At 45.9% G+C, this 27881-nt stretch overlaps 2 protein-coding genes across 5 annotated transcripts; one reads left to right on the top strand and one right to left on the bottom strand.

Annotated features, from left to right (window-relative positions):
- Positions 1-2321: 2321 nt before the first annotated feature.
- LOC138605045 (pre-B-cell leukemia transcription factor 3-like) lies at positions 2322-13681 on the bottom strand. Its single transcript, XM_069677111.1, has 9 exons — positions 13503-13681; positions 12570-12643; positions 7829-8046; positions 7308-7498; positions 7046-7181; positions 6718-6747; positions 3328-3460; positions 3028-3105; positions 2322-2365 (listed from the first exon to the last, which is right to left on the bottom strand). Exons 1-9 carry the CDS (start codon positions 13679-13681, stop codon positions 2322-2324), a joined length of 1083 nt encoding a protein of 360 aa, XP_069533212.1.
- Positions 13682-14620: 939 nt separating this feature from the next.
- mapkap1 (MAPK associated protein 1) lies at positions 14621-25412 on the top strand. 4 transcript variants are annotated; one of them, XM_069677334.1, is made up of 13 exons: positions 14621-14772; positions 17357-17849; positions 18672-18710; positions 18999-19088; positions 19574-19722; positions 20018-20190; positions 20264-20440; positions 21166-21275; positions 22802-22909; positions 23017-23157; positions 23840-23977; positions 24430-24527; positions 24793-25412. In XM_069677334.1, exons 2-13 carry the CDS (start codon positions 17567-17569, stop codon positions 24913-24915), a joined length of 1629 nt encoding a protein of 542 aa, XP_069533435.1. In that variant the 5' UTR covers positions 14621-14772; positions 17357-17566; the 3' UTR covers positions 24916-25412. The 4 variants fall into 4 exon arrangements, with proteins under 4 accessions (XP_069533435.1, XP_069533434.1, XP_069533437.1 ...); XM_069677333.1 differs by having other exon boundaries at positions 21166-21287; XM_069677336.1 differs by lacking the exon at positions 18672-18710.
- Positions 25413-27881: the final 2469 nt, after the last annotated feature.

Raw genomic sequence — 27881 nt, 5'->3', positions numbered from 1 at the left:
CAGCAGCGTCTCCCTGCAGAGCTGCATCGCTCTGACGCTGCAGCTCAGATCTGATGCTGTGGAGGCTCAGGTTAAACTCCACCACAGGCCGAGTGTGTGCGTCTGAAACTAACCAGGAGGCAGAGAGCCAGAAGAACATGTCACTGCTGTAGTTCTACTCAAAGGTGAAAACGTTTCATCTGAGGAACGTTGTCAAAATGTGACCGTTTCTAACTTCTAATGTTCCTACATTAAATCAGTGTTTCCCTTTCATTAGGGCCGTCATGCGTCAGTGTGTGCTTACTGAGTGATGAACGGTGGATGTTTCTTTGTTACGCTCAGCTTATTGAAGCTTCTCTCTGCAGTGTGACAGACAGACAGACTCTCAGCAGCTCAATTGTTTGAGTGCATTCAGACTGAAGTGAATCTCAGCTTGTCTTATGTGAGAACTGTTTCTGGAGACTTTTTTTCTGAGTTTACCTCACTGAGCATGTGTGCATGTCACTGTCGGAAATGAACAGACCTGTTAAACCACAGGCTGTAAAGATGGCCGACATGACAGCTCCCTAACAGTGAGGCCAAACCCTCTCTGTCGCCCCCTGCTGACTGGCTCCAGTATAGCTCATAAAGTCCGCCTCCTCCATGTTAACAGATGGGACATGAGTCAAACTATAAAATCACAATACATGTCAAATACATTTTTCTCAACATGGTTTCTGTCATTATAGTTAGTTCTTATCATGCTGATTTATGTCCAAGTGTTCATTTTTCTGACAAGTTTATTTTTTATTAGTTATTAGTGGAGGACGAACGGTGAGAGGAGACCTACCTAAAACAATCTCTACAGTCATTGAAGTTTCCATACCTGTGAACTTTAACCTCAGACCAACACAAGAAGCTGTTCTGCTGTTAAACACGCCGGCGTGCGGGATCCTTGCTGTTTGTTCAGTAAGTTAAGTGTGTGTTTGGGTTAGCGGAAGTGGCTACGGCCGCTTCACGGCCGATCTCTACTGCGCAGACTCTGGCTCCGTATGACGTCACCATCGCAAGATGGCAGCGCCTATCACAGGGGCTGTTTTGGCATCACTGTTTATAAGCAGCAGGTCCAGGTACTCAGAGCGCTGCTGGCTGCTGAGACGATGAAGGCCAAGAAAACAAATAAATCATCAGACAATTTATTTACTAAAAACAGCCACAAATATTCACCTCCAATGATGTACAATAAAAAAAAGACAGTTTCAGTCATCACGATCTGAATACGAACACTTTTTATCTGAAGTACAAAACGAGCAACATTTAAAATGTTTAACTGACAGAAAAAGATCTCAAACCACAGACAGGAAACATGACGAGCAGATCAAATCAGCCTCTGTCATCATGTAAAACTTACATGTGTGAAAATCCTTCACATGCATCATGTGGTGTTTAAATCTGACTCTCATTGTAGTCGATGCTCCTTTAGGAGTCGATGCTCCTGGAGGAGTCGATGCGATCTGATGTCTTTTCAACAGAAGATCTGTGATGTTGCTGCATTCTGAGTCCTTGTTGGGTTCAACAGTTTAACTTTAACTTTAATGTAAGATTGAACAAAGTGTAACTGTCCTTTATGTTGGCTGAAGCGGCTCCAGGTCTTTCTGTTAAACATCACAGTCCTTCATTTTAAATCGTTCCAACAACATCCTCCAACGCTGACACGTCCAGCTGACAGCTCGGCTGGCCGTCCGGGTGGAGGAGCTGTGGAGGTTAAAGGTTACAGTCGATGCCGACTCCATGCTCAGGTCTGAGAGGTCAGTTTGAGGTATCAGAGTGTGACCTGACTGCTCCTTCTGTCAGAGAGGTCACTGCAGAAGGTCTCTGGGCTCCATGCCAGCCCCTGTTAACCTGACAGACAGAGAAGTGAAGCTCGTCAGTAACTCGTTACAGTGCACGTGTCAGCTCTGTTTTGGTCTCCACCAGCCCCTTAGTAAACATCTGTCTCTTCAGCTGCTAAAGGCTGCACAAAGTTCACCTGCTGGTCTCTGACTGTGTCTGCTGTTCAAACTGCTGCTGGAGACAGAACTGATGATTACACGGTCTGAACCTGAAACAAAGAGGCTGAAATCAGACGTCCACGTCCCTCCTGCCGCGTGTCAGACGTGGTCTGAACGTGACGCTGAGCTGTCGTCTGCGCTGCCCGAGGTGAGACAGGACGCTCAGTGAGACCAAACTGTCTGTGTGCATCAGGTCATGTGACCTTATTCTGTGTGTGCTGCCGTGTCGGCTCAGTGACTGTGTGATAACAAGCAGAGCTGAAAGGACGTACACTGAGGCCATGAGAGCTGCACAGGGTCGGTCTGAGGTCATCACTGTGTCCTGTCTGACTGACAGCGCGGTGTACCACGTCCACCTAAAACAGACAGAAGAAGACATCACTGTAGATAGATGACAGAGATCAGAGCAACAACGGCGACTTAAGACGAATGCAAAGATGTAGAAACATCCGGGATGATCTTTTAATCGTCACTTTCTGAGCATCAAAGCACAGAAACACCAAACATGGCGTCACCTGAGGCTGGAACCAGTGCTGAGAAGGAACACACACACACACACACACACACACACACACACACACACAGATGAATAGCATTTAATGAACCCTTCCTTCTGAGGTTAATTCTTAAGGACTCAAACAGAAGATGTTCTCACAGGAACATTTAAAGGAAACGTGTGTCGCACTGAAACGGAAAGAAAGCGACTTGTTTGTTGCTGCAACACAGTCCAAAGAGATCTTAACACAAGCCCCGTCTCTGACAGGCAAACAGCCAATCATAGTTTAGGATTTTGGGGTGGCACTTGGGGAGGCCAATCAGATTCAGGGGGGCCCAGGCCACCCCCATGGATCTGCCCCTGGTAACACAAAATGTGCACGATGCAGTCATGCAGTGCAGAGAACAGGAAGTGACATTAAACGAGTATTTTATTTAATGGAACGAACTTGAAATGGATGACACATGGACCACAGACTGAGACAGGTGTTACAGGTATGTTCTGTATTTAAAGGGACAGTACCGTCGAAGATGCTGGTTAACAGGGAGTGTTTGTTTTCTGCAGCATCGAGCTGGAAATCCTCATCTTTCATCTGGAAACCTGAGACACATCCAACCTTCCATCAGCAGATTATTACCACCAAACATGATTACATATCTCGTGCAGCATCACAGCACTCGGACACGTGAGGATGAGAGGATCATAACACTTACACGTCTTCTCTCTGCACACGTTTGATCAGAGCGCACACACCTCAGCAGCTGTAAGGGGCTGTGACCCTGATAATAAATGAAATCTATAATAGTTTTATTGAACTCCTACCTGAGGTCGGTGTGGATGGACAGACGGCCGACGCTGTCCCTGCTGTCTTTGCTGCGTACAGATTCGCCTTCTCCTGAAACTTTCCGATGTTCTTCTTGTATCTGATCCTCTTGTTCCCGAACCAGTTAGAGACCTGGAACAAACAGAGACCCAGCGTTCTCTCACATCTATAAACTCATCCTGAATCCAACCCGGTCTCACTTTTACGTTGTCAGAGAGCAACATGTAAAGTGTTGTTTGGTTTTAGGTGAGGAGGTTCAGGGCGGGTAAAGGAGGAGCAGTGATGAAGAGTTTTCCAGGTCAAACACGAGGACAGATGAGCGAACAGGACAGATCTTACACCGCACAGCTTGTCAGGTATCATCTCTTGACTTCTGCTCACTCTCTGAACATCGGCATCATCACGAGGCCGCTGTGCTACAGGATGGAACAGGACAGGCAGCATGTAGAAGTGATCAAAGCCAGCAGCACTATCGCTCACTCCTTCTGGATGTTATTGAAATGCTGCTGACAGTGGTGACAGAAGAAGAAGAAGAGAGAGGGATTTTTGTGCACGTGCTACCAAGCAATGCAGCTGAGCATCCTCAGCGCAGAAACAGCCCGGCGTCAGCTGCTTCGTGTCGCTGCGCTCTCAGTTAGTCCAACTTTTAGAGCCGCGCGGCGCTCGGCATTGTCACCTCTCTTGCTGACCAATCAAAATCAATGGCGGGACTTCTGCTATCAACTTTGTCAACAACAATGACAGAGGAGAAGCTAATATCTCATGCACCCAGAGCTGCTGCTACCTATCCTATAACCTAACCTATCCTAACCCAGCGCTCTCCAGTTTGACCCGCTCGTGTTTTCAGGGCATGTTTTCGGTGTCATTGTCTCACAGTATCCTGGCTGAGCCGGCCCTGCTTACGTCAGTTAGCACCAAACAATTTCAACCAATCATTCTGCAACATTTAGCCGCAGAGCGCCAAGAACGCTCGGTCAGTTAGCTAGCTACTGCGCTGTGGAGAACGTCTGTCTACGCCCACTTCTCAAAGATCAAATCAAATCCCTGTAATGATATGTCCCGCCTGCACGTCCTGTTTCACTCGGAAATACGTCACGATACGGAAGCTAGATGCCGTTTCAGCTCGACTTTAATGCACAGGGGAGAACATGCTGTGAGGCGCAGCGCTAACCGCTACACCACCCTGCAGTCTGAAACACTCTGAGCATGTAATCCTTCTATTTGTTGACATTTATGGTGTCAGTCATTAGCCTACATGTGTGCTTTGTTTGGAAGCCGATAGAAAACAGTGAAGCCAAAATCACCAGCGCCCCCTGCTGACTGGCTGCAGCACAACACGTTTTGAATGAAGATAAACTTCTCTTTATACTGAGCTCACACACAGACAGTCTGGTGGTTTGTTTCAGGTTTAAATTGAAGATGTTTATAAACATGTTCAAAAGTCCGATCATATATGAAGTGCTGAAAAATCTGTCTCTCACACACTGATGGTCCAGTGGGTGTGGGCAGGCCAGCAGGTGAGCTCAGAGCTGGTGTGGACGTGCGTCCCCTCTCTGGAGCTGAATCATCTGAAGTTTAATTGTGCTCTTTTTGTGCTAAGAAAACCAGATGTGTGTCTCCGCTGACTTTCTCACACGTGTAGGCTGTGGTCACGCACAAACCATCCAGAGACGCTGCCTCTTCATCCAGTGACAGCCAGGCATCGGGGCTGATGATGCCGTTATCCTCGCCTGGAGAGGACTGGGAGCTCTGGGAGGATCATGTTTTCTCCAATGCCTCTAACAGCAAACAGACAATGAGGGACAAGCTGGAGCACACCGGAGGGAACCATCACCTCGAGTCGTGGCTCCTGGATTATGTGACCAACAGGCCACAGTTGGTGAGGACACAGGACTGTGTGCCCGACATGGTGGTCTGCAGTACGGGGGCCCGCGGGGGGCTGTTCTGGCTCCCTTCCTCGCTCCACCCTCTACAATGCAGACGTCCCACCACACAACCAACTGTCATCTATAGACGTTCTCTGATGACGCCCCCATCGTCGGCCTCACCACCGATGGGGTCGATGGGGAGCACAGGGAACTGAAGCAGGATTTTGTGGACTGGTGCCAGCGGAACCGCCTCCAGTTAAGTGGGGGATTCTGGCAGGCACAAACCCACTCCTCCCATACCTGGACCCTTACCTGTACCTGGGTGCTCACCTGAACCATAACCTGGACCGGACAGATCACATAAATGCACTTTACAAGAAAGGCCAGAGCAGACTCGGCCTGCTGAGGAGACTCGGTCCTGTGGAGTGCAGGGAGCCCTCCTGAGGACCTTCTGACCTTCAGCCATGTTTAATGGAGTGGTCTGCTGGAGCGGCAGCGTCACGGCTGCAGACAGGAAGAGACGTGACAAACAAGTGTGTGTGTGTGTGTGTGTGTGTGTGCGTGACCTTTGTGTTTGTGCAGTGACATTTACTCAGCTGCTCTCCCTGACATTAACTTCCCTCCGCTGCCTGTTTGAAACGTCTCCTTTGTTATTCTTATCAGTAAGACGTCCCTGTCTTTGTCTCTGCAGATGAACTGTGCTGTGTATTGATGAATCCATGGTGCTGTCCGTGGTTCTGAAGCATCTTGTACATCTTATCTTGATACTGCAGCGTGATGTCCCAGTGAAGTTCAGTAGTTTTAGTAAAGACGTGTAAAATAAAGTTTGCTCTACAGATTCCCTACAACGCACGAGCAGGACACAAACAGTGACACCTCTTCCCAGCTGCACGCCTTTACAGGTGAGTTTACTCACACTTAACACAGCTCTGTCCTCTTTCACGCTCCCTCCTCTGGGGATAGATACCTGCAGCTGTCACCTGCAGCATGGCGGCTCTGAGGTCACACCTGAAGCGGACTGTGGTTTAACTGTTAACAATTTAAAGACGTCGAAGGAAAATGTGTCTTTAATGAAACTGACACACTTTCCGAACTCTTTGAGACCAAACGTTACAAACTGATGACCTGAAGAGACGTCAGGTGCAACAGATTATTACGATTTATGGACGGAGTCAGGCAGCGCCCTCTAGTGGCCATAATTATTAAGGCCAAAAGTAGTTTTGTTGACTCAACAGAATCACGTTGACCACATGTTTGTGCAGGATGGACTCGTGTAGGTTTACGGACGTGTCGCCTGCCTTCGGACGCTCTGCTGTGTGTCGTAGTCCTACGGGTAGGCCAGCCTGTGTGGTCGTACGGACGGAGGACTTGTTGAACTAACTCTGTGAAACATGAACAACAACCGGTTCCTTTGAAAGTCTGAGGACCACCTCATGGTTGAAACACTTTATTAGGAGCTCTTCAGTCATTAATCAGGACATGTTCACAGACAGCAGGTGAGGAGAGAGAACAATGACGTACCTGTGACACGGTGACGGAGCTCCTCCCGCCCTGAGGGCAAACAGAACAGGACTTACCGAACATTTCAAACCCCATCCCAACACACATGAACTATGAAACACTGGAGCTTCTGTAGCTCAACAGGGACGCACACACCTGCGCTGACCCTGTGATCCTGATACTACAGCGCCTCAAAATACTGAAACATTTTAAAAGCAGTTTGTGGGCTGCGAGGAGGCGGCAGACTGACAGGAAACACCTGAACACAGATGTAACGTCGGCTGTGAGCCTGTCTCTGCAGTGTTACAGGTGTTACCGGTGTTACAGGTGTGAGTCTTTATGAACTCACCTGGGACACAGAGATGCTGCACTTCCTAGCGAGCTCCTCTTTGGCCTCCTCGCTGGGGTACGGGTTCCTCAGGTGGGAGTAAAAGTATTCGTTCAGGATCTCCGTGGCCTGTTTGCTGAAGTTTCTTCTTTTCCGTCTGAGAGAGAAAAGAGACACGACGGTTATCAAAGTGAATATAAGAGCATCACACTGATCAGTGTCTCTCTGTCTTTGCAGACATCGTTTGTTTTTAAGTAGAACTAAATGTCTGACTCCCCCTCACCGAGCATCGAGGAACCTGGAGCGCAGGACCATGACGGCCTCACAGGTGCTCTGCTTCAGCTGCGTCTGGATGGAGCTGAACTTCCTGTGGACGATCATCAGCGTGCGTTCGATCTCTTTGGGTGAGATCGGCCGAGTCCGAGACTGCTCCGTCAGCAGGTTCATCACATGGGTGGTGAATTCAATACAGGCCTGAGAGAATATCACAGAGACAGGAAGTCGTGCCCCGAAGCCCCGACAACTACAGCTCAGCCATTCAAGACGATGTGTGGACTCAGCAGCATCATGTGGCGTCGCATGTGATCGTATTGTCTTGGTGAAGAAGGTCTATAGAGCCCCTGTGTGTCTGAGGAGGACACACTGACGTGAGATCGTTACGTGTATGGACTGAATGTGGTTTCTTAGTCGTGGCCTTGTTTTGATGTGTTTCATTAGTCACACTGCAGCTGCTCGTATCTGCTAACAGACCACATCACAGACAGAACAGAGGACTGAGACTCACCTCTAAGTGTTCGGACTCACCTGTTCGTATTTCTCCAGCTCTGTGTGATAAATCTGTCGGATCTGCGTCAGCTTGTTTCTGTAGTCGGCCTGTTCCGTGGAGTTATCCGTCACTCCGCTCTCTGCTGCCGCTCCGCCCGTCTCCTCCGGACCTGACAGCCCCTCCGCCAGCAGCATGTTGTCCAACCTCATCAGCTGAGCGTCTGGAGGCTCCTCATGGACACCGCAGATTCTCAGACCTGAAGAACAAACACAAAAACAATAACCACGGAACATCGCACAGCTGGATCAATATAAAAACTATTTCCATGCACAGGCTCAAGGAGCATCTTTCAGGATTAATAAGGTCAGATATATGTAGCATCACGTATGTTCACTTGTTCTCTGTGAGAGTCAAACACAAACACAAGAGCCAGTCATGGAGGCCGAGTGTTTATAGAGCCGGATTATAGAAATGTGTCACACAACAAATATCTACGTTAGAAGTCGTGTTGCTTTCTTCTTCTTTATGTGTGATGTTGGCATGTCATGTGGCTAAAACAGTGCAGTTCATATGTATATTTCAGCACCATGGACAGAGAGCAGAGGTCGAATCATCAGCAGTCATTTGTTTAAAGTTCATTCATTGGGTCATTGGGGCTTGTTTGAATCTTAACAGCCTGATAACAGCGCCAACATGAAGAAGTAGGTCATCCTGCAGGCCGCCATGTGTGACAGAGTTTACCCCCAACATGAGCATCAGCAGCAGGTGACATGTCAGAGACGCAGGGGTCAGCAGGGGTCAGCAGGCACATGAGGGGACGTTTACGGGCCTGAGAATTTTTAGCAGAAATTAAAGATGAAGATGAAAAGTTACGCTGAACTATTTCCTTGACTTGTAATTTGGTTTACTCTCATATTCAAACCTCTTTCACAGCCAAGAGCAGATTCTGATTCGGAAAACAGGAATGCTACAGCTCCAGAGGCCGCTCCAAATGTTCCTTAATCAGCATCTCTCTCTACATGTCATGATCAGGGCCAGACCTGATCCCCGACCAATCAGGATAGAGACGTAGCCATGTGTCTAAACCCTCTTGTCCAAATATGGTCGCTTCTGGCACCAGGAACCAAGATGGCGACGACCAAAGACAAAGTTTGAGGCTTAAAGAGCGGGGCATCCACTTCTTATATACCGGCTACGCTACAACACAACCTGCTCGTCATCAGGTGAGCTGTGTCCAGCTTCTTAGCACGGCCTGCAGGTGGTAACATTCCTGTACCTGTGCTCAGAACACAAACACAGACCGGAACAGAACAGCCCAACACACACACACACACACACACACACACACACACACGTTGTGATGGTGTGGCAGGTGGTCTGTCTCTTTCAATAAGCGCCGGCTGGTGTGCAGAAAGAGCAGCTGTTTGTGTCCTCAGCGCCTCATTGAAACAGACAGAATGATTCACACCCACACACACACACACGCACACACACACACACACACACACACACACACAGTGAACAGAGGTGTGTGAGAGCCTTTGTTCCAGCAGACCGACGCTGACATTGCTAAACTCTACGATGTTTTTTTAAACATCACATTTCACACTTCAGAAACCGTCACTGTCTCGACCATCACATGACTGCTGTTAAATGTTTCATGTTTACACAGCTACAGATTACACTGCTCATATAAACTCTTTATGCTGTTGGTGCTGCTGGCTTGTAGAACACGGGGTCAGGTGCAGCCTGGTAGCACACCTGGCGTAGTGTGAACCAGGTGTACGAAGGCTGCAGCGGACAAACCAGGTTCAAGTCCAGCCCGGTCCTTTGCTGCATGTCGTCCCCGCTCTCTTCTCTCCCTGCCTCCTCTCTCTCTCTCAACAACCCTCTCAACCTTTCATGATCTGATAAACACACCTCTTCTGAACCCGTCAGCAGCATCTGATCCCTCCGAGCAACTGCCAATGTTTGAGGGCTTCTGGTGCAGCCGGCGATCCTTCAGGTCAACATTAAACAGGCCAAGACTTTGTTTACGGTCAGACTGCAACGTGGAGAGAGGAGAGCTGATGTCTACAGTTTGTTATGTGCGCCTCTGAACAAGATGCTGATGGAGATTTAATATGTCATCCTTGGAGAGCCGATGGTACAGCCGGTGCGTTCTGCCTTTAATGCAAACAATGATGAACTCTCTCGCCTACAGACTCTTGTTCATGTGCAGATGTATAGAGAAATATAAGATGTGCATCGAGATGAATAAGATAAACAGGGTTTAAATAACAGAGCTAAAGAACACGAGGTCCGACGGACTCGCCTCAGAAACTGCAGAGGAATTATTTCTGCTGTTCTGCAGGGAAGCTGCTGTTAATACAAGTTCAGCATTCATTTACTGTCAGAAGGAAGTACACACACACACACACACACACACACACACACACACACAGGTGTATTCTGTCACTCGGTGGAGGAAACATGAATAAACAGCAGATGACCGACATGCAGCTTATCGACACAGCTAAAATAATACGACGCAGCTCCACCTCCTGAATCAGCAGCAACATCTCCAAGTATAATTTAATCTTTCCACAGCGCTGACTGTGCTCCTGTAACACGCAGGGGAACGAGAGGCAGAGGTGAATCACACAGTGAATAAAGACTGAGAGGTGGAGGTTTACCTCCATACATGTTTCATGAGTTTCACACCAACACTCTTTTGATTTCTCAGGTGCACAGCTGTCGGCTCAGAGTCTCAGAGTGACAGAATGAAACAGGTAAACCAAATGAAATCAGTGAAAACATCATGATGAGCCGAGTCTCATGGCTGAGCTTTAAGACGGACAAAAGCTCAACGCAGGTGATGGAGAGAAAGACAACAGACAGGTAAGTGCTGCCAAATTACAGATATGCTCACAGACACAGACGAGAGTGGGCCTGTGTCTGTGTGTTCCTGCGATAGAAAGTTTGGCAAAGACATCACAGGCGGCTGTGGCTCAGTGGTAGAGTGGGTCATCCTTCAATTGAAAGGTTGTAGGTTCGATCCCCAGCTCCCTCAGGCTACATGTCGAAGTGTTCTTGGGCAAGACACTGAACCCCAAACTGCTCCAACAGTGTGACTGTGAAGACTGATTGACAGTTGGGCACTTTACGTAGCAGCCTCTGCACAATGTGTGTGAATGTGTGTGTATGTGTGAATGTGACATGTTGTGTAAAAGCAGCTTTGAGAGAGCGCTGTATAAGAGCAGTCCATTTACAGCCCGGTGCTCCACATGCTCACCTGGCTGAGTCCTGCAGAGGTCACTTCCTGTCATATCCTCTCTTCCTCCCCTTCCCTCTCTGTCTGTCCTCTGCCTGTCTCGGTGTAAAATTAAGGCAAAATGCCCCCAACCAAAAAACAATCGTAAGCAGTGGCTCAAAGCCCCACGCTGTCCCTACAGCTAACATTAAAAAGTGCCTTCCCCCTCCACCTGACTGATGGAGATGTGTAAGGTGACGTCAAAGGTTTGACACCCAGCAGTGAATCAACTAAACTCTGAGATGCAGCTCTGAAGTGATCCACTGACTGATATCTTTGTGTTCATAGTTTTCTGTCATAATTGTTGCAGCTCAGGAAAAGTTCACCGCGGGATGAAAGTTCAGTGTGTGTTCTCTGAGGAGCGCTGAACCTAAAGATGCTCCAGGACCTGTTTCCAGACGGCAGCAGGGTGGGGGTCTGCAGGAGGGGGAGGCTGTTCATGCAGGAGCCTCGTGTTCATAATGACGCTGTGAGCTTCAGCTTCGGTCTGATGCAGAAGTTGTGCCTATAAATAAATTCTCTCATGTTAAAATAAAGCTTGAGCTGCTCTCTGAAGGCCTGCAGCAGCTCTGCCTCTCAGCAGGAGGCTCTCAGATCTGCTGTGGACACGTTTCACTTTAACTTTAGACTCTGTTTGGCAGCTGGTGAGAAGTCAAGACGAGAGACGCTGCGATGAATCAGAAACATGAGCGCACACACAGTGAGAACTGAATGAAACTATAACATGGTTATTTAACGCAGCATTTCCCCGCCACTTTAAGGTTGTGACATAAAAAAGGCACGAAGCTGGCTGATGAAAGTACAGACTTAAAGACACTTTTTTATCTTGGTGCAGAAAATGCTCATTATATCACCTTACGTGCCACAATTTAAAGATGTAATGAATTCAAATGTATATCAAGAAGCACATGTCATCGCTGACCCTGAGCGTCCGGTGTTTCATGAATCTGCTTCATAAAGATTCAGAGATGAAGCAGAGACAGACTGCAGGAGATAACGGGACATGTTTTTGGACAGGCAGGAGAGATTAAGTATTTTCTGAGATGCCTCAGAAGGTCAGAGCTTTATTTTTAACCGTCCCATCAACATGTTCACATTCAGCTTTACAAACCGAACCACGACTGTGAGCCTGAGACCTGAAAACAAAGCCTGCGTCTGTTTGTAACACGTGTGTGAACATGCAGATTTATCTGTTTGATGGGACAGACTGAGAGCCCCTCAGGGGTCAGACCGGCAGACATCGTCAGTACATGCTTTAAACCGGCCTCACTGTTATTGAGGTCCAGATGCACTAATTATTATTAAATGCAAAATGAATAAAGTTCTGATTCTGAGTGTTTCTGCACAGCCAGCAGTGAGTTTACAGATCAGAGTGATGGACAGAGGCGTGTCACCCTGCACACTGTACCTGTAGCTGTGTGTGAATCTCTCCTGTGAGACGGACTCGCTCTGTGAGAACAGCAGAGCAAAGACAATAAGTCACTCACCTGTTTGGTCTTTGACTTCGCAGAGGACGCTGAAGAGAGCAGCTTTCATCCTGTGACAGTTCAGGCCATGTTTCCTGCAGAAACACAGCAGATCAAATAAACTTCTGTCACAGAACACAGTGACTCAGAGAGATAACAGCTGCTCAGGTAACTGCAGAAGGAATGCATGCTCTATAATCTAAAGGGTTAAAAAGAGACGAGTGATTTAAAGACGTCACTCCGGGATCTGGGAAACTTTTAGGACTGTTTTTGAACATTTATTTTATAGAATTAATCAATCATGAAATTAGAATAAATTAGAACATGTTCTGCTTTCTCTCCTCCTGACAGATAAAAAGGACATTTTAAAACGTCATCTACACATCGTCACAGTTTTTGTAGACTTTAAAGACCAGCAACTTTTTGATTAACCGATTTATTTATCTGTTAATGAAAAGTAAAGAAAAAGTGATTCATAACTTATTTTCATTTTGACCCACATCTCTTTAAAGTCCTAACAGGTTTGTTCGTGTTTTTTCTTGTCTGATCAAACGTGAAGCATCGTTACTCACAAATCCAGCTCTCCTCATCCCTTCTCATCGCTCTGCACTTTATCTAATGTCCTGTCAATCAAAATGCTGGGAAAACATAATTTATTCTAAATATAATAAAAATCAAATATGTGAGGAAGACTTTCAGGCTGCATGAATCTACCAAAGCAGAGTTTGTTGCTCTCTGCAGATTTGTAGTCCAGTTTTGTAACGATGGAAGAAGTCTGTATTGTCTCTACATCCTGTAACTGAAGGACATTTGGTCAAATTATTTTTTTCTAATGAATGCGTGATGCTTTCACAGCCTCATAGTTGCCTAGAGTTGAAGATATCAAAGCCCAAGCGCAGCTCTCTAACTATTTTCATCTTCATTAATATCCAACAAAATAAAATCAGGACGAACTTTGTCTGCGCTTCGTCCAGACTCTGGTCGGTGATGGCCATGATCTGATGGAGAATACTCCCGACCTGCTGCTTCCCCTCCTCCCGGTCGGATCCGTTCTGAATGTGAGACAGCGGCTCGGAGAGTCCGGCCAGAGTCACCCCGCACAGAGGCTGCATCCCCCGGCCCTGATCCTCCATGACCGCCGCAGCAAGGTCGGGAAAATGTAGTTAAATCCAGCGGAGAGGGAGCAGCTGGAGTCAAAACAGAAAGGATGTACAGAGCAGAGGATGAATGAGGCTGAGTCCACGTGTCCACACTCCAGCACTCTCCCTGAGGCTGCTGGCTGCTGTGCTCCTCTGTCCACACCGCGCGAAAACACAAGCCTGCTCAGCATCATCTCATCCGCGCGGTCCGTCCTCACTCTCACCGCCTGCAAACTTCCAGAGTCCTGTTGAGCCAGCAGAGTGATGATGCTGCTGCTGCTGGTTACCAACCAGACTGAACAAAGACTGAAAAGACTCACAATGAAAACATCTTTAATATCAATCCTTCAGTATCAGCATTACACTCAGGCCACGTTATCAGGAGAGCAGCTGCAAAGGGCAATAAACTCAGACCAAGTGTGATTAGTAGTAAAGTCAGCAGATGACAATACAGGAGTAACATGATACTGTCAGTGTACTCCAGAATATCACAGAGTAAAATATCATTATGTAATAAACTAATTTGTTAGCTTTAATTATATTGATATAAGATATAGTTCATTATACAAAAAATAAACTTCAGTACAACAACCCCCGACCACTTCAGTATTAAACAGGAAGTAGAATCATCATAGTTCTGTGTGTGTGTGTGTGTGTGTGTGTGTGTGTGTGTGTGTGTGTGTGTGTGTGTGTGAGGCTCTATTGCACTAAACTGTCACCTGTATTGTCCTTGATTGTGATTTTTCCTGTGTTTCATTAAATAAAATAAAACAAATACGTACTATGTATATATTATACATACTTTGAAACATTCATTGGCATAAATGTTGCTTTTGATGTTTTTTTGTTAAACTACACTACATCGTTCCATTTCGTCTTTTATTCTGGCGAAATGGAACCGGAAGTAAAAATGTTCTGTTTCCTGTAGGTTGAGCATAGTGGTAGCTTTGACTTGCAGTTGTATTATCATGTCTCTATAGTGCATTATTACTGATGAACAGAGTTATTGTCATTATTTGGAGTATGCCTGGATAAAATGGGGCAGTGTGGACATTTCTTTTCCTCAGCGGATGTGACTTCTAAAGGTTTGACGCCTTCATGAACTAACGTTAACTACTCAGGGAGGCTAGCATAGCACCTAAGCTAACCGCAGCTAGCTACCCAATAAAGGGCTTTAGTGGTGTTAGCCATATTAAGCTAGCTAGCAAGCTAAGTAGTTAAATCCAATGCTATTTGCACTGACATTCTTGGTGAATTGTCATTACAGTCTCAACATTAAGTAAATAACTTGTGGCTTCTTTTTGGAGGTGAGCGCTGACTTAGCTAACGTATAGGAGATCTAAATTTGCCAGTTAGCTTGCGAGTTTCAAAGGAACTAAGACACAATAGCTAGCTACATCAGCTAACGTCAAACTACCTACCGGGAATCATAAATAGTTAACTTGGCTAATGGGTAAAGGAATGCATTTAAGGGTTTTATTTAATACCAAATGAAAAGTAGAATAACTTATTCCTTTAGTGAAGCTAACAATGAGACTGACAACATGCCATGGGTTGTTAAAGTGACAAAGCAAACTTAACAAACTTGCCATCCCACTGCAGTTTAGCATTAGCTGCACTTAGTAACACTCTGAGAAGCTTTTGGTAATAAATGACTTAAAAAGAAGGGTTAAGTCCCGCACTGAATAGGAACGATTGGGTATGCTCTTAATGATATGTTGGTATTTGTTCCCTAACGTTAGAAGATGTGCTAGCGGTGTAGTGTGCCTCAGCATCCTGCCTGTAGCATGCTAACTCGGTTAGGCTAATGTGACACAGTGGGTTTGGATTGTTTTGCCCTGACTCACAGCTCTCTTCCAAGTGTTGAAATTACCAACAGCTTTCTGTTCACAGTGTAAACACAGGACAGTCACACGCTGTTTTGATAGAGGATAATTATTTACTGGTCAACACAGTGATGGCTAACACCCACTTCAGTCAGAGTCATTGACTACATGTCAACACTAGACCAACTCAAAGTCACATCATTGTCTGGACTCTTGTGTTGTCCTGTCACCAATGTCATGATCTAATATGTTTATGGAAGTTGACTTATAGAATAACTGGTATGAACAGTCTTCTTTCTCCTATTCATAAACACAGAGTAAACAAAGGGCTTGTACTCGAGACTGACTGTTTACAGGGCTGCAGTCTCTGTAAACAAATATCTGCATGTGCATGCATAAACTATGAGGGACAAGATTTTTGGTGTAGTAAGCATTCTGGTTGAGTATTATCCAAAAAACAAGCCAAAGAGTCTGAAAATCAGTCCCTGAACCCATCAGCTGTCTGACCACTGTTTAGCTTTTCATTCATCTTTCTCAACAGATATCCACATGTGAGTGCAAATAAGAAACCGTTAAACGTTGTGTATCTATCAACTCCAACTCAGTTGTCACGTTTGCTGGTCAGACTGTGAGCAAAGACTAGCTGACAGAAAAGGATGTGTTGGTCCTGATATGTTATCCATAAATCTACCGGCTATACTGGAAGCCCAAAAACATCGGGCCCAAAGGCTTAATTGTCATCAGAGAAAAGCTGGTGGGAGTTGTTGCGTTAGCAAAATAGTACAATCGGAAAATCTAAGAAGCCTACGACTGTATCAGGCTCTGCTTTACTTCTGCTTTTGTTGGCTACTAAGCATAAACGACAAACAAACTATATGCTTCCTATTTTTAGATATGCTGTTGACCATTTCCTGGTCTGTTTGAACCACACTAGAGACTGAGGGTGAGGTTAAACTTGAACAGAACAAGGTGTAATCAGATCAGGTCTGAAATCATAAGAGCTTGGCGTGGTCACATTCAGACGTTGGAGGACAAGCCGGCCATCGTAGGGGGGAAAGCTGGATAGTGTTTATACATGAGGTAACCTGGCGTCACAGATCTTCAGTCATTCCTGGAAGTTAATCATAGTGTTATATATTCACTCATTGTGAACCCATTAGTTACTGTTGCTCGTTCCAACTAGCTTTGGTCACAGAAACATGGAGATGCTTGTTCTGTGTAGCTGGGTGCTGCAGTGTGTTTGACATTATTTCCCATCCTCGTGGCTCCAGGAAGTCGACAGTAAGGACTACAGTGTGCGATGGAAGCATATATTCATAATGTTGACTTTTATAAACAGGGCAAAAAAAACGATGCAAATTATGTTTTTGTTAAAGTCTGTTTTCTGATCAGAACGTTTCCTGTCGGATCACAATAAAGAGAGAAGCCACAGACTATCAGTTCTTTTACTCAAATTATATGTAGGTGTATATGTCACTGTTTTCTGGTCATCGTAGAGTGGGTCGTCTCTCAATCAGAAGGTCGGGGGTTCGATCCCTGACTGCCCTGACATGTTGTGTAAAAGCAGCTTTGAGTGGCTGGAAGCACAGAAAAGCACAGTCCATTTGTCTCTTAAATGCAGTGGAAGCTGGGTAGAAGAAACCAGTGAAGCTTCTCTGTTTTCTGTATTTTGAAATAGAATTAATAAAAAACACCATCCACCCCGTCAGTGTCGCTTTCACAGGTCCATTTTTAAATCATCCTTAATGTTGATTTTCTTTTCAGCGTAGATGTTCAAGAAGTGAAACCGAAATGAATAATTTCCAAACTGCATCATGTGATAACTGTCATCTCTCTTCAACAGGTACTGTCACCTTTCCTGCCTCGAGACAGAGAGTATAACAGAGAGAAGGAGATGGAAAAGATGACTGATCTCCACTCGTCATCAAACGCCACTTTAACGCTCTCAGAGAGATACTGAAGGACGTGAACGGGTCCTCCAGCACACAGGAAAGAGAGCGAGAGAAGAAGAAAGCTCCCACAGCTCTAAGCCACACCTCAGAAAGCAGACGAGATGGCTTTCTTGGACAATCCAGCCATTATTCTGGCCCACATCAGACAGTCTCATGTGACCAGTGATGACACGGGGATGTGTGAGATGGTTCTGATTGACCAGGATGTGGATCTGGAGAAGTGCCAGCTGGCTCTGGTGCCCGGCAGCAGCTGTGGGTCGACAGGTTCGGGCTCCCTGAGCGAGGGGGGCACCAGTGTGACCGACAATCATGCCTGTGACCTCTCCCAGTCCATGGACATCACCTCCAGCTGGGACTTTGGCATCCGGCGGCGCTCCAACACAGGTAGACATCATCATAATCATTGTGTCTCTGGCTGGTTGGCAGGACAGGCTTCCTGCCCCCTCCTCTCTTCATGGCGGGGGCTGAAGAGAGCCTGTTCTGCTGTTGTTTTGGGGGCTTGTGTGTCTAATCTGGGCTGATGAGTTTAGTAAGGCTCAAGTCAAATTGTGTGCTTTTAAAGGATGTTGCACAAGACGAAAGTGTGGGGTCAGATAGTTTTAGTTCAGTGTGTGCGTTGAACTAATTGCTCTGAGGTGAGTAACAGATCAAACTAACAATGCTGAATGCTGTAAGAACACCTTGTAAATCAGTCAGGATGTTTCTGTACTCTGACGTGTCCGTGGTTATAACAGAGGAGTCACGCTCTTTGTTTGGGGGACATTTAAGCCTTGACGGTTCAACTCAAGTGATGGAGAGTTCCCCAGCTGAAGTCCTGGGACGTTGTGATAAAGCGGCTGGACTCTTACACACAAAGCTGATGTGATCTGTGTCTGGGTAAATAATGGATTGACCTGATGTTCTTGTGGACTAATCAACAATAAATCATCAAATCAGTCATGAATGAGTGAGCTGTGTTGAAGTCGGGGTGTGGGTGTGTTATATGACTTGTTACAGAGAGTTTGAATCAAATGAAAAGTTCCACTCAGGTGTTTTACCTGTGAGCTAGACGTGGTTTTGGGGACAGAGGGGGTCCAGAGGTGGACAGTTCGTCTCCTTTTGGCTCTCTTGACTTTGGTACCGAGTTTGGGGGAGTTCTGGTTCTGGGTTCTGGGTAGACCTTCAGACATGAGACCGAGTACTGACCTGTGGCGGCTGTCTCATCAGGACACCAACAAGACAGCCGTGAGAAACCCGGGGCTGCTGGTAAGACGAGAGGGATGGACGTCATGTTTTCTGTAGTAGTCTGCTCTTCTGTCCGTGTGTGTGTGACTGTCGGCTCATGTCGGTGACAACATCTCATGCAGACAGTCAGTGTGTCTCTATTCTCATAATGCACTCTGGAGCACAGCGACAGATGTACTTGAGCCGACGTGTATGCTGTACTGTCTCTGTATTTTCTGTACGTAACATAAAGATGAAGTTTCTCTGTTTCTCCAGGTTTTTCACTTCGTCTCGATTGTGTGAAATTTAAAAGGTTTTCTTTCTCTTCAGCCCAAAGACTGGAGCGGTTGAGGAAGGAACGGCAGAACCAAATCAAATGTAAAAACATTCAGTGGAAAGAGAGGTCGTCCTCCCAATCAGGTACGCGTTCTGACTGCTGAAAGCTGCGTGTGCCTCTGTGCTCCTGACAGACTGACTGTTCCATGCAGCCAGAGATGTAATGTGACAGACTGCTGTGGACTGTGTCACTGTAACATGTACAGTGATACGTGAATGTTCATATACTTTAGTTTGATAAACAACTGCAGGAGTCGGCAGGCAGCCTGATGTCTACTTTATCTGTTTTATTATTGTAACAGTAAAATAAGCGTATAAATGAATACAGTGTGCTGCACATGATACACATGTTATATAGTTTCACCAGTTAAACGCTTTATTACACTTTGACCTGAAAGCTTGGCCTCTGTGCGATCAGGATCATCCTGCTCAGGAGTCACTGTGACGTTGATCCAGATCAAAACAAACTCTGGGTTATGTGATGTCTTATCTGAAGACTCAATCCAAACCAGGTATCTGGATTTGCTCCTGCAGAAAGAACAAAGTGATAACTTGTTTTCTCCGTGCAGTGGAGGATCTGGGGTTACTGTTTGAAAAGCGGGACTTAAAGGACCGACCTCGGACATCCGGAACCAAATCCACCCTTTCACTGCGGCTGGAGCAGTGCCCCCAGCAGCTCAACAACCCCTTCAACGAATACTCCAAGTTTGACGGCAAGGTGAGTACAACATTTATTTAATCATCCTGTTAAAACTCTTCTGCCTTCTATCTTACTGACATCGTGTTGACTGATTGCAGCTGCCAGCTCCCTGACTTTAGATCATAGCGTTATCGGTGTGGTGTCATTCTGTATCTCACTGATGGTGACGTGTTATTCCTGCAGCAGACAGCCTCTGTCGTGTGATTAGCTGCTGGTTTCATGTGTAACGCAGCTCCCCTTCAGAGGAAACTCTAAACTTTTGTGTTTTCCGTGTTTTTCTCTGCGTGACGTTCTCCGTCTCTTCCTCTTTCAGGGCCACATCGGCACAACGGCCACAAAGAAGATCGACGTCTACCTCTCCATGCAGATGGCTCAGGAGAAACTTCACCCCATGACGGTGGTGACCATCGCCAACGCCCGCGTCCACGACCTCATCGGACTCATCTGTTGGCAGTACACGAGCGAGGGCCGAGAGCCCAAACTCAAGTGAGTTCAGACACATCTCAACACCACCTGCATACATGTTAACGTGTGTAACAAACTCTTCTGGTGTCCACAGTGAGAATGTGAACGCGTACTGCCTCCACATCGCAGAGGACGACGGCGAGGTGGACACCGACTTCCCTCCTCTGGACTCCAACGAGCCGATCCACAAGTTTGGTTTCAGCACGCTGGCTCTGGTGGAGAAGTACTCGTCACCGGGCCTCGCCTCCAGGCAGTCGCTGTTTGTCAGAATGTGAGTGAGGAATGAGGAACAGATTAATGCTTTGAATTTAAACGTGGATATCTTGATGCTGTCCAGGCCTGTGGTGACATACAGGCACATCCTGCACACGTGCACTGCTGGATGCTCTGTTTTAACTGTGTGCACTAGAAGGGCCGAGAGCAACATGTTTAAAGGATTTACACACAAATGTTTTAATATGAGCAGCTGGGAAGTTAAATTACTGTTTTATTAATTTGATGTATTTCAAAGGATTGATGAGCATGAAAGAGTCAGGATGAACAGGATGCTCAGATACTGATCGCCCCGCCGCGTGCCTGTCGCCTGTCCTCGCCCTCTAATGAAGGCATACAAAGGCCCACATCATAGATTAATATGAATAAAACAATTATCATGTTTCCATTAATTTTACATGTAAAGTATTTGACACCAGTGGGGCCGGAGCGATGATGCAGGTAAACACTTTCTCCAGTTAAGTTCTACATTTCCAATTTGAATCAACTTTTTTAAGTAAAAAAACAAACTACAAGTTAATTGTTGAAAACGTGTTTAGAACCTATAAATGAAAACACAGAGCAGAACATTAAAGGTAAATATGTAAATGAAGCAACAGGCCGACCTTCAGCGTGTGAGCTCTGCTGCTGTTGGTGGCTGTGTTCAGCATGAAGCCAGGCTGTGTTGCGGTCTGCATGATTAACATGCATCTACACATAGTTAACCTTCTCCTTCTCCTGCAGAAACGCTGCTCATGGTTTCTCTCTGATCCCCGTGGACAGTCTGAAGGTGACCATGAAGGAAATCCTCCAGAAAGCTCTGAAGAAGAGGAAAGGCTCACAGAAAGGCTCAGGTAATCACACAGGTATCACTGTCCCTCCTCTTATTCTCCTGTTCTTTACCTGTGACTCATTATAGTTTCTACGCATGTGATTTGTTCTGCTCTCCGTCATCGATCACTGTGCATACCGACGCACGCTCTGTGGAGTCCAAACAAGTGAAGTTTAGTTAAAGCAGAAAGCTGCAGGGAGACGTCGGGTACGATCCTGTGTCTGCGTCTGAAGCTTCTGTTTGTGATCCTTCTGTTCTCTCTCGAGGAGGAGGAGCCGTGTAGTTAACATGGTGATGAGGTTGTTGCACACTGTCTGTGCTACCTAACACACACACACACACACACACACACACACACACACACACAGATGGGAGCGGGCTGTCGTCTCATTTACATTTAGATGAGTATTGATTATTTACAATGACTCTATATAAAGATGGACGACGTGTCTCCATCTTTATATTTACTGTATTTACTCTCTCCCAGTAAAACACACTGTTGTCACGGGGACAGTCGGGTTCATTCTGTGATGGATAAAGACGTCTGTCCTCTTACTGCAGCCGTCATGTGATCACAGAGCGATCAGCAGCCCTGAGGCTCCTCCACACACTCGTGTTGTTACGTTTTCTGTCCCTAAAGTACCACGATGTTTTATTTCTACATTAATGTTCATTTTTATTTAACATGCTGAATTTTGTACACTGTATGACCTCCAGGGGGCGCTCTGTTATCAAGGTCACTTTGTAGCATTTGTAAGAGCTTGTTTCACAGGACAGAGAACAAACGTGCAGAGCTGAGCTGGTGATCTCAGCATCTCACACACACCTGTCCTCGCTCTCGTCCTGATCACATCACGATTAGAGAACATTTGAAACACTTGAATCTGAAGCTGACGACCCGAGGAGACAGTCCCAGTTTAGGGCCACAATGAGCAGAGAGGCGAACAGGAAGGTGCTGTCAGGCTGCGGTGAATATAAAGCCTGTGGTCTGTGCCAGTAGATAAGGAGGCCTGAATGCTGCTCGTGCACATTATCAGGAAGCTGTGGGGACGTTTGGAGAGGGTTGTGATGGCTGGCTGTCAGATGATCGGCGTGTTTGAACTGCAAATGAGCTGCCAGAGCTCAGGGGGAGTGAGCATGAATACCTGCTGTTTGTACAGTTTATTTCTGTTCATACGTCTGTGAGGCTGAATAAGTGCTGTGGGACTGAGAAGCATCTATATGCTGCTCCCTCTCAGCAGCAGAAACATGATCTGTAGGAGGGGACCAAGCTTTTTTTATTCAACATCAAACACGTCCTCCGGTCACGAAGGCAGGACAACTTATAACGTTACGTCTGTTTATCAATGTGAGGTTTATAATGTGGAGAAACATCTGCAGTCTTTACTTCAGTATCAAAGCAGGAGAACACGGATCCGTTTCACCGTGTCCAACAAATGCCTTTATTTTGACATTCCCACGGCACGTCTGAATCAGCTTCCTTTGTAAAGCACTGAAAGAAATAACGAGGAGAAGCTAAGATGTGTTTCTGTCCTCACTCTGCATCAGGTCCCATGTATCGTCTGGAGAAGCAGACGGAGCCGAATGTCGCCGTAGACCTGGACTCGACGCTCGAGACCCAGAGTACGCTGGAGTTCTGTCTGGTCAGAGAGAACAGTGAGTGATCCAGGAGATCAGAACCAAGAGTTCAGTCGTCTGTCGTCTACAAGTCTGAAGTTATGGGTTATAAACAGGACCTTATTTTGATGTGGTTTCGTCTCCAGGCTCCAGAGGGGAGGAGAGCTCGGAGGAAGATCCTCCCATCGACATCACCACGGTCCAGGACATGCTGAGCAGTCACCACTACAAGTCCTTCAAGATCAGTATGATCCACAAACTGCGCTTCACCACAGACGTCCAGCTAGGTACAGCCTGCTCACTGTGACACTCGTGTTCCTACGACTCCTAAAGAGACACAAAAAATGTAAAAGTCATCATTTTGTGACGTTTAAAAAAAGTCTGTGGCAGATGAACCGCTCCGTCGTCAGGATTCGTCTTTAGGAAAGAGAGACTTTAACATCCTTCATGTTTATGAAGCTCAGTTCTGATACATCCTCTGAACACAGAGGATGTTCTTGTGGTGCAAAACAGAAAGAATGAACGAGGCGACATTCACTGTGACTGAAACAAACATTCAGGCGACACACGAGGAGAGAGAGCAAGATACAAAAACAGGTGCAAAACAAGATACTGAAGAAGAAGACTGTTAATATGAGTGTCTAAATCAAAGGGTGTGAGTGAGGAGGGCGTCCTGGGCTCAAGAGTTATTTAAAGTTGACACAAGACTAAAGTTTTAATAATTAAACTTCCTGAACTGTCCCAGCGTCGTTATTCTGGACCTTTAAACAAACTGCCTCTGTGTTTCAGCAGCAAAGCTCAGTCGGGACACTAACGCATGGAAACCCACAGGAACGCGTCACTGATGGGCCCTTCATTAGAAACAAACTAAATACATGTATCAGCGTGGAGAGGAGCCTGCTACCACCTCCCTGTAAAACATGAATAATCAATCAGGTGTGTAAAACAGGTTTTCTGTTTCTTCTTCAGGCATTTCAGGAGAGAAAGTGGAGATTGACCCCGTCACCAATCAGAAGGCCAGCACCAAGTTCTGGATCCGACAGAAACCGATCTCCATCGACTCAGACCACCTCTGTGCCTGCGACCTAGTGGAGGAGAGGAGCCCCAGTGAGTGCAGCACAGTGTCTGCATGTGAACATCTGTGCACGATGGTGGAGGACACCTCCGCCTTTCCTAACACGTTAGCACACATGCACATACTGTACATGCCGTGCACTTGCACACACGCACATACTGTACATGCCGTGCACGTGCACACACGCACATACTGTACATGCCGTGCACGTGCACACACGCACATACTGTACATGCCGTGCACGTGCACACATGCACACACGCACACAGAGACTGTATGTGTAACTGTCCTCTGAGGCCTCTGAGGTCTCTGAGGTCTCTGTCGGTCGTCAGCCCTTTCTGCTGATTTGATCTGTTTATCGGCTCACGTCCTTTTTCGATCCTTCACAGGTTGTTAGTTTTTTGGAGCATCCTGCTCCACAGGAGAGGAGGTGTGATCTGATCACTTCTGTGTCTCATAAAGTTTGTTTCCTGCTGTGTTTCAGGTCATGCGATATTTAAGCTCACTTATCTCAGTAATCATGACTACAAGCCGCTCTACTTTGAGTCTGATGCTGCTACCGTCAATGAAATCGTGCTGAAGGTGAGTTCAGACTGTTCTCACAGTTTATGGAGCATTTCACTTTTAAATGTTCTGTTCTGCACGTAAATATATGTTTGAGCTGGTGGTGAAATATCTGATTTCAGTGCACCTGGAACCCAGTAATATCTAATGAGTATTACTGAGTACTTTATAAACACCTTCAATAGTTCAGAACACACATAAAGGGACATTTTTAAGTCTTAAACAAATGATGGTTTTAAACATGATGAACTTAAGATGTGTTCCCCTCTCTGTTTCCCTCCAGGTGAACTACATCCTGGAGTCTCGGGCCAGCTCCTCTCGTGCCGATTACTTCGCCCAGAAGCAGCGAAAACTGAGCCGCAGGACCAGCTTCAGTTTTCAGAAGGACAGGAAGACGTGTCAGTAGACAGACTGAAGCTGCTCAGCCACCTGTCTGTCTGTCTGTCTGTCTGTCTGTCTGTTTGCACACAGACGGATGCTTAAAGAGGCTCCACAGTCTCACTCACAGGCAGCATCAGGCTAACAGAGGAGGAGACTGACAGGAAGTCAGAGTCAGAGGAGCTGACAGGGAGAGAGCGACGGGCAGGAAGTGGACCAGGACGTCTTGTCTGTGAAAACCTCTGAACCTCCGCGATGAGGGAGAGAGTCCACGAGCAAAAACAACGTCATCCATCTTTGGAGGGAGAAAAAGACTTTGAAGAGACGTGGGAGAGATTCATTCACTGCCTCCATCTTCAGGTGGATTCATTCTGCTTCGTTGGTTCTGTACATCCAACATCAAATCAAAGCTACATGCTAATATCTCTGCTTCTGTCCTCCATCTTTAACAGGTTTAACAAAACAACATGAAACTGTCACATTTTTAATGTCTGTACATAAAGATTTTACATTCAGGAAATTAAATAATGATGATAAAACCCGTCTGGATTTTTGGAACAGATCGTCCTGATTAATCTTTGAATCAGAACAACATCCTGAACATGATGGACACCTGGCTGCCTCTTCATGAGAACACTGAGCTCACGTCAGTCTAACGTCAGTCTAACTTCAGTCCCTCACGGAGGCTTCAGTGTGTTCGTGTTACATTTGTCCTCCTCTCTTTAACGCCTCAGATCTGCAGCCTGTAAAAGAAACTCTCTGAAGGATTTAAACACAAACACATCGTTTCAGATTCACGTCTTAAGCCGTATCCACACAGGACTAGGATTAACTGGATCATCACCTGTGTTTAGTGCAGAGCAGGCACACCTGGTAACTGATGACATCACACAGGAGGCAGGTTAATAACAGGCACTCTGTTTCAGAGACACTAAACCACCTGAAATGATACAAAGTAAAGAGACTTACCTGGACAAACACCTCGACTTCAACTGGAAGTGAGGAAATAAAACAAACGTAATCGTTTCCTAAAAGTTATTTAATATTGTTATTATTCTTTATTATTGATCATCAGTGTGATATAAAATATAAACTATCAGTGAATCATTTTATTGCCTTTCATCAGATACACTGAAGGTTGATCCTGTTCCTTTGCTTTTCATATAATGCACAGTGTTAATAGAGATTTGTGGTATTAATATACATGACTCAACAGGTAACGCTTGGTTACATGGTAACCTTGGTTCTCTGAGTGAAGAGACAGAGAACACTCGCTCCTCATAGAACAGAAATATAAACATCGAGAAATTCAATACTTTAAAAGATTTTACTCAAACATGTCGTTAAATATTTACATGTTACTACAATATATGACAGTTTAAAGGCTGATATAAATAACATTAATAGGTCATGTTCATCCTAATGCAGTAGAATCACACAGGTGATTCATTAGGCAGAATTATATCATGTGATATCAGCACTGCACAGGTGTAAATGTTAATTATATATAATTATAGGTCGTAGATGCTGACAGGGAGACTCTCACATCTGCTGCTGTCTACCTGATCAGGTACGTGTTGTATGATACCTCTCACACATGTGATATGTATGTGCAGATATGTTACAGTGTCAGACAATAAGTTACACTGCCCTCTGGTGGACATGACTAGTATGAAGGTATCGTGTTTGTCAGAGATATTATGTGTTTATTATGTCTGTAATAACTCAGTAATAACAGTTATTGATCCAGAGTCTGCACATGTATCTGAACGCCACACACCAGAAATCAGTTATCCAACTTGTTGTTAGAGTCGGACTAAAAACTAGCTTAAATTCAGCCTTTAAATACTTTGTTTGCACGTTCCAGCAGAGGAGTCAGTCGAACTGTTTTACCTGCTCTTACCTGCTGCCCTCGACGTGTAGGAGCAATAGTTAGTGTATCTTTATCTCTCTGCATGCTCAGTGTTTCTCGACCCATTCCACATGAGATGACAGGACATGACTACATCAGGGAAACATGCGTGACACATCTTCTGCTGACAGAGAGACAAACACATCAAAGAGCTTTAATGTTCTCATGAACGTCACACTGAGACACAGAACCAAGAGAGACAGAATCATTCATGCCTACAGTTAATCCTTAATGTAATGCTTGTGCATCGTCCAAAAGAAACGTTTTCTGTGTCATTCAAACAGCAGGCTGAACAATACGTTCTCCTTCCTGCTGAAAAACCCTCCATCAACAGGAAGTGATGAAATACAAGCGTCCAGCTCTGCGCAGAAGGAGTTTCTCTTTCTCAATAAAGTACGACAACATAACGTTTTACATTAATCCATTCATCATGAGCCCACTGCTCTCTGTGCTGAGTGGTGAAGCAGTGAAAGTGGAGTAAGGTGGTGGAGTTTGTTGACAGCCCGTCTAACAGTCCTTAAGCAGCTCCTCAGCTCGCCTGAGTCACACTGAAGAGTGTCAGCAGCTCCACAGTTCATCTGAGGGCCACAGGAGGCAGAGAGGCTGTATAATGAAGCACAGTCAGAGGATTATGTAAATGAACAGATTATAATGAGCCGCTGCTCAGGGACCAGCAGGTTTCTTGGCCCATCTGGATCATTAGTTCTTAAAGCTGGTTTCACTCGTGAAGAGCTGCAGAACTTTGAGCTGGACTCGACCCAGAGACGGCATAATGTTCGCTTACAGCTCCGGGTGTCCCAGGAGGAGACGCATTCAGGGGGGGCTGGCAGAAGGAGCACATTCACACTGAGAGAGGTTTCCGACCAGGAATGGGAAATCGTTTCATGATAGAGCTGACCGTCGTGTCCATTAATTAAGATCACAAAATCAATCAGGATAACGACGAATCAATAATCAATCAGGATAACGACAAATCCAAAATGCAGATCAGATGCTTTAAGTTCTTTAACATGATAACCATTACACAAGCTTGGACCTGTCTGCGTGAATGTGTCAGCTTGAATGCAGCCTTGTGTTCATTC

This window comes from Semicossyphus pulcher, unplaced genomic scaffold (genome assembly GCF_022749685.1).
Source record: "Semicossyphus pulcher isolate SPU_LCO1_2020_fin unplaced genomic scaffold, fSemPul1.0.p SCAF_28, whole genome shotgun sequence".
Classification (NCBI taxonomy): Eukaryota; Metazoa; Chordata; class Actinopteri; order Labriformes; family Labridae; genus Semicossyphus; species Semicossyphus pulcher.
This window is presented reverse-complemented; position numbering and strand designations above follow the sequence as displayed.